This window comes from Sphaeramia orbicularis, chromosome 7 (genome assembly GCF_902148855.1).
Source record: "Sphaeramia orbicularis chromosome 7, fSphaOr1.1, whole genome shotgun sequence".
Taxonomy (NCBI): Eukaryota; Metazoa; Chordata; class Actinopteri; order Kurtiformes; family Apogonidae; genus Sphaeramia; species Sphaeramia orbicularis.
Window position 1 is genome coordinate 7,622,247 of NC_043963.1, and position 12,720 is coordinate 7,634,966.

At 37.1% G+C, this 12,720-nt stretch overlaps 1 protein-coding gene across 1 annotated transcript in view; it reads left to right on the forward strand.

Annotated features, from left to right (window-relative positions):
• magixa (MAGI family member, X-linked a) overlaps window positions 1–4,244 on the forward strand; it is a 126,206-nt gene extending 121,962 nt beyond the window's left edge. Inside the window, exons 20-22 of the mRNA XM_030139058.1 lie at window positions 1,837–1,975; window positions 2,273–2,364; window positions 4,065–4,244. Coding sequence (XP_029994918.1) covers window positions 1,837–1,975; window positions 2,273–2,364; window positions 4,065–4,139 — 306 coding nt within the window. The 3' untranslated portion in view covers window positions 4,140–4,244. The remainder of the gene's footprint in view (window positions 1–1,836; window positions 1,976–2,272; window positions 2,365–4,064) is intronic.
• The last annotated feature ends 8,476 nt before the right edge of the window (window positions 4,245–12,720 follow it).

Below are 12,720 nucleotides of genomic sequence, written 5' to 3' on the forward strand. Positions count from 1 at the left end.
TTCTAGTCCAAATATCTCATCACACTTAAAATAAGACAGAATCACCTAAAGTGTAACTTTTCAGTGAGATATAGAACTGATTTCTAGACAACAGATCTGGAAAATCTTATTTCAAGAAATCTTACCAAGATCATTTTCACTTGTTCCATTGGCAGATTTTTTTTTGCTTAATTCAAGATTTTTTTGCTTAATTCAAGCAAAAAAAATCTGCCAATGGAACATGTGAAAATTATCTTGGTAAGATTCCTTGAAATAAGATTTTCAAGACGTATTGTCTAAAAATAAGTTCTTATATCTCACTGAGAAGTTACTCTTTAGGAGATTATGTCTTATTACTTTGACTAGAAATGAGAAAAATACACTTGGTAAGATTTGGATTTTTTCCAGTGTGATGTCAATTATTGTACTTATTGTAAGGAAAACTACTGGCTCATATCTATTTGTTATATCCTTAGTAGTTGGTATTAACCAAAAAAAAGTTTTCCTATAAAAGGCCAGAAACAAACTTGTATCTTTAGTTGTAACCTGATTGTATCTTTACTGTTTGAAAGCTTTTATCTGGTCTAATTGTTCATTTTCTGTTTCCGTTTAAAGGGCTCATATTTCTCTAAACCCACTTTTATTAGTCTGTGGTTCATTTATTTGTGTATTTGGACCCTAATAGTTCATACAGTTTGAATTTCAACCCTCCAGGTGCTGCAAAGCTATCTTTAGATTCATTTTTGCAAAAATCGAGTGGATTTCTACAACCTGTTTGAATTCCTGCTTAATTTGTTACGTTTTATAACGAGTTTCGTCACAACATTTGCACACATAAGGTCAAGACTTCTGACAAACATTTCTCAGAGTACGACATAATTGTTTGTTGGCAGCAGCTGTTCTAGAAAAAACTGAAAATATGTCCAAACTTGGAGCCCATTACCTAAAATGTTCAGTTGTTGGTTGAACGGGACAGAGTAGCACAGCCAACAACCCGGAGGGGGCGGGGCCTGAAGTGGCTCATGTGCATTTAAAGGGCCAGCGCTCAAAACCACCTTTCTGGTGTCATTACTCAGAAATAGGGTTGAAGATGGACCTGTGGAGTTGAATCAATGAAGAATTCAGACCCAAGCAGAGCATTTACAGTCTATGTAGACCACAGGGAAATGTTGGAAAATGAAGGATTCCATTTAAAAAAAGCAAAATATCACTCCTTTAAAGCTGCAGCGTGTGATTATAAAAATGAGGGTCCAGTTGTGTTAAATAGTTCATTAAAAAATATCACCGTGTTTCAACAGCTTGGTGCCTCTGTATATAGAGAGACAACCATGAAGAAATGGTTTTCTAGAACAAACTGATGTGGAAAAACAAACAAACAGAATATCCTGCACAGATCTATGACCTTTCACCTCATTCAACGCCTCTGCAACGATTAGACATGAGAACCTACAATGAAGGCGCTGTGTCTTCGTCATCTTCGTTCACAATTTCTTCAATTTCTTCTCCAATGAAACTACTGCTCCGATTCATTTTCAAATGTTTTATGTAGCTTCCTTGGAACAATGTCAACAATCTTTGTCCACAGTTTAGAGAAATTTAGATTTTTGAATTATTGATGAATTTTTTAAACATTCAAAATTATAATGGCCCATATTTTGATGGCTTATAACATGTAAGTGGTTAGAAATATCAATATAGTTACTATTGATCACTAATAGGATATCATATAGAGACAAAATCACACATTCAACTGGGGATTGATTCTTGATGGAGCATGCCAGTGTGCTGCTTTGTGCGTTTGCTGTGGTTACTTTGACCTCCACAGAGATAATAAATGTTCTGTGTTCATGTTCTCAGGTGTCCGATCAGCTGGTGGAGATCAACGGAGACAGTACGGCGGGGATGACCCATAGTCAGGCTGTGGAGCAGATCAGACGAGGAGGACATCGAATCCACCTCGTCCTCAAGAAAGGAAACGGATACGTACCCGACTACGGTGAGTGAGAATCATAATGATGGCGATTACACCAGCAGGGGGCACTGCTGTCCATTTTATGCTTTATATATATATATATATATATATATATATATATATATATATATATATATATATATATATATATATTTTTTTTTTTTTTAGCTGAAACAAAGCAGCTCTGTACGCTTTACTTCTGCCGTCCTATCACAGCTCTGAGATTCTCCTGATTTTACACGCTCTCACTCTTTGACTTTTATATTTCCTCTTGTTCTTCTCTTCCTGCTGCCTTTATTTCCTGCTCCTCCTCTTCCTCAGTGGAGCTGTCCAGCCTGTCTCTCTGTATGACCAACTCAAAGCAGGGAGAGCCCTGCTTCTACGTGATTGGACGCACTGAAAACTCGCGGTCGGTAACTCTCACTTCTGACCGTTTTTCTTTCATTTCCTTCCTGTCATTCTCATCTCCTCATCTTTATATTTTTACATTTTATTTATTTATTTGCCACAGAATTGGGACTAACATAACAACATGTTAAATGCAAGATCTTATCAGTTATAATTTACCGTATTTCCTCACATGGTAATCCAGGTGTTAATTTCCTTTGTTGAAAAACTAGAAATTGTCCTAATTTAATGCAAAACCTCATTTTGATTTTCTCCTGTTTTTGACGTTAAAATTGTACAAGCGCAAGCATTTCAGTGGATATGATCTATTCATTACTTTACCAAGCATTTATTGCGTAAGCATAGTCTTAATATAATGTTTGTAAGTTTCTACAAATGAATTTTGGTAAAAAAAAAAAAAAAAAAACAAAGTAAGACACACACCTGCAGTGACTGACACCAGGTAACAGCACTGTGATCAATAATAACATGTTGAAAGCAGCCAGATTATATTCTTGAATGTACTAAATCAAACTTTTAGACGTGAACATTGTGCTTAGAGAACTTTTCAATATGAATCCATCCATGTTATCTTTTAACTTGCCTGTATTTTAAGACCGGCTTTTATTTATTTGTGTTGACCTTGACCTCATCTTTTATCAGAGACCTGGCTTATAATTGACTCCTGTATTTATTTGAGGAAACACAGTACATATACAGCCCTGTGCAAATGTCTTAGTCGGTTTAGTAAAGTCCTAATGTCCACACATACGGATTTGTCTCTGTATTTAGATCCAATCTGATGTATGTGAAGTATGAACAGCAGGAAAAACTACAGTTTCAAGTAAAAACGGCTTCTATAAACCAAAGTGATTGTATTTAGTGTGACCTCCCTTTGCACTTAACATGTTTTTTGTTCAGACAATATGAGATTTATTGCATAATTTTCTGTAATGACACCAGAAAGGTCATTTTGAGTGCTGACCCTATAAATGCAAATGAGCCACTTCACGCCCCACCCCCTCCAGGTTGTCGACCGTGCTTTCTGTCTCATTCAGCCACTTGTGTTCATTAATACAACCAAACAGCTGAACATTTTAGGTAATCGGCTCTAAGGTTTGGACATATTTTCAGTTTTTACTACAACCGCTACTGCTGATAAACAATATGTCGTACTCGGAGAAATGTTCATCGGAAGTCTTGACCTTATATGTGCAAATGTCGTAACAAAACTAGTTATAAAACGTAACAAATTAAGCAGGAATTAAAACAAGTTGTAGAAATCCATTCGATTTTTGCCAGGATTAATATAAAGATAGCTTTGCAGCACCTGGAGGGTTCAAATTCAAACTTTTTGAACATATTAGGGTCCAAATACACAAATAAATGAACCAAAGACTAATAAAAGTGGGTTTAGCAAAATATGACCTGTTTAAGAGAGAAGTTCTACTTTTAACTGCAACAATATTTAGATATTTTAAGCATTTATTTTGATTTTCTTAAATATCTCACACTTTTCAGTCATGTTTTTTTTGCTTAAAAACTGTAAAGTTATGTGTTCAGACCTTGAAACGCAGTAGTGCATGTTACATATTCCAAACCACAATGTGTCATCTGTTCATATTTTACTTTTTTTTTTTTTTAGTTGAGTTGTTCATTAATGAGCATCTAGTTAATTTCAAAGTAACAACAGCTTATACTTTTTTGGTGTTTTTGTTTCTTTCAGGCCCTGAGGAAGGAGCCCTCTCCCCCTCCTCCTCTTTACACACAGAGGAGCAGGGCATGGACCCGGTTACCATGACAACCGCCTCCTTCAGCCACCAGAGGGGTGGAGGTACAGGAGGAGGAGGAGGAGAGGCAGAGAGGAGGAAGAGAAGAGAGGGAGAAACCAAACGAAAAACAGGAGGAGGAGGAGGAGGAGGAGGAAGAGGAGGAGGAGTAGGGGGACTGGTGCCTCCTGATCTGGACCTGGACTTAGTGGAAGAGGAGGCTCGAGAGGATGAAGAGAGGGAGGAGAGGAGGCGGCAGATGGAGGAGGAGGAGGAGAGGAGGAGGCAGCGGATGGAGGAGGAGGAGGAGGAAAGGAGAAAAAGGAGGGAGGAGGAAGAGGAGGAGAGAAGAAGAAAAAGTAGGAGGAAAAGTCAGGAAAAGCAGAAGCGGGACGAGCAGAGGGACCAGGAGAGAAGGAGCAGGAGCCTACCCAGAAACAGTGCCCGATCCTGGGATAGGCCACCGCCGGGTGAGGGGGAGGAGGTGGAGGAGTCTGGAGGAGCGAGGGAGAGGAGGAAGAAGAGCAAGAGGAGGGTGAGAGAGGAAGAGAGAGAGGAGGAGAAGGAGAGGGTGGAGGAGCGGAGACACGAGAGCGCCATCCACATCGCTAAGCATTCTGGGAACACAGCCGTGGCTCAGAAAGCGCCGTTCTCCTTCCTCATGCCGCGAGACGATGACGACGACGACGACCAGCAGCATCCATCCGACAGCGAATCAGCAGCCAGCTACTCAGAGGTCAGCCTATCAGCAGCCAGCATCGCCACTACAGGGTGGAGGGAGGAGTCCGATTGGAGGAGAGCCGAGTCAGCGCCGTGGCACCAACGGAACACCCCGGGCCCTTGGCTGAAGCCGAGCCGGCAGAGACTAACGGAGGTTCTGATTGGCAGTCGGCTCAGTGGGCGGGAACTAGCAGGCGGGCTCTCACTCTGATTGGCTCATAGCAAAGACTTTTCACAGAGAGGCCGATGCTGCGTCTTCCAGTTGACCATCATGGGATCTTATGTCAAGTAGCCAATGGTGAGGCTCAAATTAAGTTTTTTATCCCATTCGAATCATGCCATCATTTACACAAAGAAATGTCGGAATAAACTATGAACAAATATTTACTTCTTGTACTTAAATAGAGCTTTCAAGCATCTGTACTTTACTGGAGTATTTATTTACCATTTTTACTCCCTGACAAATATCTAAAGGCTTACCACTATGTTTTTAATACATTTGAGGAGATTTACAGGTTAGTTTTATTTTAGATCATATTTATAACTTTTTCAACAACTTATTTCATCACACCTATCGTCATTTTGTTTATTTTGATTTAATATTTTAACAAATACAGTTAAATGAAAATGAAATATGAGTTCATATTCAACTAGATAAAAACAACATAGACGGTTATTAGAGAATTTGTGGTACAACACTCAACGCACTATTATACAGAAATAGGTATAACATTAATATTAATATTCATGAGGAGACGAAAGTACATCCAAAAACACATAGAAAACTGTGTATATGAAACTTAATATATTTTTATATTATGATTAGGGGTGTAAGAAAATATCAGTTCTGCAATATGTTGCGATATTTCATTTCACAATACTGTATCGATATTAAAAAGTACTATATCGATATTTTTAGGTATTTATTCAAATGCAGATATTGTGGAGGCTCATTTTTGTTTTTCTTTTTTGTTTATATTTTATTTATTATTATTAACACTCTTATTAAATAATGTTAGTTCCTTTGGTGTGACTGCACAAAAATAATGTTACGATGATAGTTATGAACTAATAGAATATGAACATTTGACTAGGATCTTAAACTATAATGTCTGTAAAACATAATTTAAGTTTTAACATAGAAACATTTTGTGATATAACATTAGATCCGATTGTGATCAAGTAAAATGTGTTTAGTATTTGTGCATATTTCTGGTGTAATTCAATTCTTCAAATAAATAATCATTTAAAAAAACAAACAAACAAAAAATTGCCTTTTTAACAGTATTATATATCATGATTCATGATATATCATATCGTTATCCTAGTATTGTGATTTGTATCGTATCGCCAGATTCTTGCCAATACGCACCCCTAATTATGATAATTATTAGTTTTAACCACCATTTCTTTGTTTAAGAGCAAATTCAACTTATGATAACATTATTTATGTGATTTTTAAGTATTTCTAGTTATATATTTTAACAGTGTTGTTTTACGGAAAACTTTACGTAACATTAATTTGTCAAACATTGTGTGTACTTGATGGCATAACAAACAGGATAAAAAAATGATTTGTGTGTTGTTGTTGTCTACCATACAAATGAAGGTCTTGTGTTGGTCCAACAGAAGCCTAAGGTTCCCTCCTCTCTATTTACTGACTTTTTAGTTTGATTGGCTACTTATAAGGGCTCCGTCTTTTTTTGTTGTTGTTGTTGATTGGCCTGCTAAGCGAAGACCCGCCTCTTCCCGTGTGTGGACATTTTTTATGGCCGCTGATTGGCCAAAATGACAGCAGCCACACACAGAAAACCAACATTTTTATTTCACCCATCGTCCTTCAGCGTGTCCTGATGTCATGGTTTACTCGAAAACATCACGTCTGCTGTTTGACATCTCCATCGCCATCTTTATCATCATATTTATCATGATAAATTTTAAAACGTATGCAACGAACGTCTCAATCGTTTCGTCTCATGGTCCGTGAGACTAAACTGCTCGCCATATGACGTGTATCGAAGGCAGCGGCGATGATTCTTTCTGTGTAATCTGAGCATGTGAATATCACTGGAATGATTTTTTATTTTTATAAGCTGAACATGTAAAGGCTTGATGACATTATTACTATTATTATTAGAGATTAAATAGAACCTGGTATGATTTGATTTGCCTGCTTGCTTGTAAAAAAAAAACGAACTTTGCCCGACATTTTGGAAATCCTTCTGATGATATAAATATATATATATATATCTATAACAGAGCCATACACACATACACACACATAAGAACACAGTTCAGGTCCAGTTATGGTCCTGTTGGCTGTAAATAAACATAACATTGCTATGGCGAGACGGCCAACACGATGATGCATTTATATAGCAACAGCCATGGTGGAGCAGGACACTGTAGCGCCCCTTACGTGGCCGATGAACTGCAGCTCTTGACCATAAAAAGTGCCTCATTTTTTTCAGCCTTTGTCCTGTACACTGAGGCCAAGGCTGCAGGCGGAGACACCGTCGCAACCCTAAACAACCCTGTCATTCTCCAAAAATCAACCCTGTTACAACCCCAACAACAACCATGTGACAAGCTACAACAACCCCAACAAAATTAAAAAAAAAAAAAAAAAAAAAAAAAAACTTTGTTAAACTGCCCTGTCACAAACTGAAATAATCCAAAAAAAAACAAAACAAAAAAAAAAAACAACTGTCACTCCCCAGAACAACCCTGTCAGAAGCTGAAGCATCCCAAAAAATACTGTCACTCTCCCAAAAACAACCCTTGTCACAACTGCTAAAAACTCAAAATAACCCTGGTACAAGCTATAACAACCAAAAAGACATTGTCTCTACCCAAAACAACCCTGTCACAACCTCCAACAACCCCCCAAAAAATGCTCTCATAAGCCTCCAACTCCCCATGTCAAACTGTTAGGGCTTGTTAATCTTTTACTGTAGACAAACTTAATCTGTCATATAATATTTTCCAGAGGAATCATGTATTATTACATCATGATAAACATTCTAATTCAAAGCACTTAAAGTGTTATCTTAGTTCACTTTAACCTGCAGGAGTTTCTGTAATATGTTTTTGTGACTCAAGAGGAAGGAAAGTAATGACGACCGAGATGAATTTGTGGTCAGCTAGAAACATTTTTACTACAAAAAAAACAGGCTGAAGAGAGCTAAAAGTTATACCTAACACACAAAGACTGTCCAGGAAGATAATTTTCAGTGAATTGAGTCTGAGAGAATTCGATTACTTTTCTCACTATTTGAAGTCAGTGAGCTGCTGGTGGCTGCAGAGGGCCGCTGTGCAAATTTTGCTTCAGTTTTCTCTAGATATTTTCTATATACTGCAATAATATTTGCCCTAATTATGCAAAATGTAACAAACTAAACAACACCTAAAATTTTGATTACATCGTACCCATTGTGACATTTTTAATGCAGATGTTAAACAGACAAAAGTCAGAACTGTAACAGACGAGGATGTTATACATATTTAGATGTAGGCTAGATGCCAGTCCTTCAAACAAACCGACATTATAGATTTAATTTTTGTTCAAGCGGTCTGCTACGCATCTTTGCACATAAACTTTGAATCAAGTATCACTTAGAATTAATACAGTATCAAAAACAATATTGTAAAACTCTAAAGTATCAATATTTTCTTATACTTTTAGTCATGGATGATGAGTCCAGATAGACTGAAAACTACGACCTCTCAAATAAATAATCATGAGAAATCGACAGTCTCTCAACTCAACAAACTCAGTATGTAGTAATCCTGGTTTTGTATGGCATTCACTACCAGTTATTTTGTTTCTTCTAGATATTGTTTTACTATTGCAAAAATATCTGACAACAAAACTATAATAAAACACACCAAAGCCTTTCAGAAATCAAACTAAAACCCTTTTATATTTTGGTTGTGACCAGACTAAACTCAACAACATAAACCAAATATATACCATACATACAATAATAGTAATATTAATAATGTGATGATTCAGATTGTCATTCTAAGACAGTCACCTTGGATTTTAGGAAGATAATTCAGCCCTACAAGTCTATGATTCCATGGTACAAACCAGCAACCCCCAGTCAGTCCCCATCACAAACTGGTCAAACCTCAGTTTGTCCCCCTTCAGTATGTAGCCTAGAATGACGGGTTGTTCAACAAAATTTATGAAACAAAAAAATCTCTAAAGATCTTTTGATCCTGCATTTAAAAAAAAAAAAAAAAGTCTCTTTGGGAGTCTGTTTTTATATTCCACTCCTGGACCTAAACAAAGATGGCAGGGGATATATGAACAAATAAAGGAAATATATAATTTACATTTTATCAGAATATGTATCTATATATAAATGAATAAATAACAGACTAAAAGAGATGTCATATCATTCATCAGATATTTTCAGCAGCGGATGATGGACCAGCCTTAATAAAAGACTTTATGAAACTTTGCCAAATTCAATAAAACTTCAACTGTCAACAGAACGAGAGTGGGTTTATGGGTTATTCTGCTTCTTGTTGGGTAAAACCTTATGCTAAGGGATTTAAGAATCTCTCCGAAATCTCAGCCAAAGTCCCATAGATTTTATGTGCTAATGCTTACCAAAACTGTCCAAGTGTTGAGTCAAGCACGGCGAGAATTAGTCCGATTCTGTGATGGTTTAAATTGAAGGAGGAATCTCTGAAACGAACACTTCCTGCGGTTTGAGATTTTACATGATTCAGTACCGATTTAAGTGTCTTCATGAAACATGATGAGTCAGGCTATATACTGCGATAGACTTTTAATAAGTGTTCCTATTGAAAAATACAGATCGATTCTGAAAACCGAGGTCTGAATAAACAACTACAGTACATTGATTCAGATTTTTTCTAACTCAAAGTTTGTCCACTCTAATGGAGATATTTTTCTCAACTTGCATTTTCCCCGCTGTTGTTTAATATCAGTTAATGTTAGATTTGTGCAAGCTCATGTTGTTGACTTCACCTCATTTTCTAAGCCAATGGTAGTTTGTTTTGCAAACTGTTGCTACTGCTGAGGAGCAGAAGGGAGGCACTGAAGAACACAAGGGTTTAAGGATTTTTCCAAAGAAAAACAACCCGTGTCCTCTACAAATAAATCACTAAAATGCAGCCATTATCATAGCCTTAAAAAAGGAGTGAGATAATGTCTAAAAAAAAACAACAACCAGCTAGCAGCACAACACAGACTTCAACACAAACTTCATGCAAGTACACAAGCATCTGCAAATATTATACTTAAAAAAAAACCTTCCCGTGTGACCCAAAATATCTCTTGTGATGGAGAATTTATACATTTTCCAAACAGTACCTGGTTAGTAGGTAGTGTGTATTTCTATATAAACTTCAAATACAGCGAAGAACACTTTGAGCAACCTAGTTTTAGTATTATATTATGGAAACGTAACATGGAAACTCTTCCTCAGTTTGACAAAAAGATGCTCATGATCAACAAAAAATGCTCTACTTCTACTGTACTCTTTATTGCAGCCATGTGGAATGGACACTATGGCACCATCTTGTGACCACATTACACAGCTATTAGTAGAAACACTTAATGGGCATTTCTTTTTTGGCATTTAGCTTCAATATTGCTTGACATTTTATGGAAACATCACTAGTGTTGTTTCATTACACAAAACAGCAATGGACAAGTACAAATTGAGGAACAATTTATGACTTTCTAACCTCTCAGTTTTAGACACCTACACTACCGTTTTCCAAATATAGACCTGTTTTTATAGGGTCGCCAATTCGCAGAACAACCTGTATATCTATGAGATTTGTACAACCTAATCATTTTCTCAAGTGGGACAAATCAAATGAGTTGTTCCTGAGCCAACAAAAGGCACTGGAAAAGAAAGTCTTAGAACAGATGTGTGTTATTTGGAATTTAGTTTCTTATTGTTGAGCTACTATTCAATGTCAGAAGTGATTGCTGACATTATCTTCTGAGTTGCAGTTGTCACTCTGACATTTTCTCAACTTAGTCACTGTTGTCGCTAATGTGAATTAAACAGCTTTGAGTTAACATGGATTAGACAATGGCAGGGTATGTATTTTATAAAATTTTGATCCTAGGAGGGTGCTGAATTTATCTTTTTTGCTTGAAAAAATCTTTTTAATGCAGACGAAAATATAGGGGAAGTATAGAAGAAACTACCTGCATGAGTGTGGACAAAGCATCAAGTTTAACTTCTACAGGTTGTAGCTGATTATTGTTTTTTACAGTATAAGACAGAGTGCTCTGAAATCCACATCCATCATCATTACAACATTACTTCATGTTGTGATGTTTTTGATTCCATTTTACCACTCAGTAGTTACACTACGACTCCCATACACCTTTTGCGCTGCCCTTTAGCCCGACCTCTCAGCCTGCTCTCTCTATATTAAGGGCATTTGGATATTTGTCTTCTATGCATTTTCTAAGACTGTCTGCCGGTGATCAATCGATTGTGATTCTCTGATTGGCGGCTGATAAGCTCGCTGATCGTCTCAGAGTCCGGATTCTGGTTCTAATGAGAGGCTTGATCATTCAGGTTCTGGTCTAAAAACGACCGGGGAGCAACGACGTGTAAATGGCATTCAGAGGTTTCCTAATCAGCTCAGAACTGTGTGGTGGTTTAACAAGAATCGCACAGTCAAGCGAAGCAGCTTCGTGACAGGATGTCCAATCACAGTGTGACTTTAACTGGACCGGGCACAGGTCGGTCAGCATGACTCAGCTAAAGAGCCACCGTGCTAATGTTAGCAGCTATGTTAGATATGAGCTTGTGGGTTACAGACTGCTCTTCTGTCACAGTTATCAACCCATCCAAAACAGATGACAAATTACAAACCAGACCTTTCAGTGTCTCAGGAGGTCAGGATATAACAAATATTAACTCTCCAGATGGATGTACTGCCACTAATGTTGCTTTTCCACTGAGGTATCATTCCATATCGCGACTTGACTTCGCTTGGTTTGGTTCAAATAATTTCATTTCCACTGCAGGCACAGTCACGGAAAAAATTATTAGACCGCCCATTGTTTTCTTCAATTTCTTGTTATTTTAATTGCCTGGTAACACTAAAGGTACATTTGTTTGGACAAATATAACGATAACAACAAAAACAGCTCATAGTAGTTTAATTTCAGAGCTGATATCTATCCATTTTCCATGATTTTCTTGATAATAACCAAAACCACTTCAGTTCTTCCATCAATATCTATGGCATTGTACTGACAAAAACAGTGCTTTTAGACATTCCATGTTTTCTTTCCTGTCTGTGTTAGTCACATGATACACACAGGAGTTAGTACTTAATTGCATAACCATTGTTTTTGATGACTTTTGATGGTCTAATAATTTTTTCCGTGACTGTATACTAGTGCCTCACTGTGCCTAGTTGCCATAACAATTCAACATAAATATATGGTGATTTAAACTTCAGCTTCAAGCAACATAACAATGGCAGAGGAGGAAAATTTTGGAAATAAACCCAAACTTTTTTCACTGGAGTCTATAGTTGTGAAGTACTACTTGAATTTGGACATTTCCCATCGGCTCTGGAACTTAAAAATGTCCTGTGTCGCAACATGATGATGCACATACATTCAGGTCTGTAAGTATTTGGATAGTCACAAATTTTGTGATCGAAGGCTTTAGTAAAGGCCTGGTAAAGCATCTCCAAGGAGGAAAGTCAGTGTTTGGTGATGTCCATGGGTTCTCTGACTGCAAAGGTTTTCATCCAAGTATTAAAAACAATCCTCATACACTATATGGACAAAAGTATTCAGTTACATGTTGAATTCAGGTGTTTCTTTTCTAACTGGGGTCTGGGCTCCAACTTTAAGGAAATACTAATGTT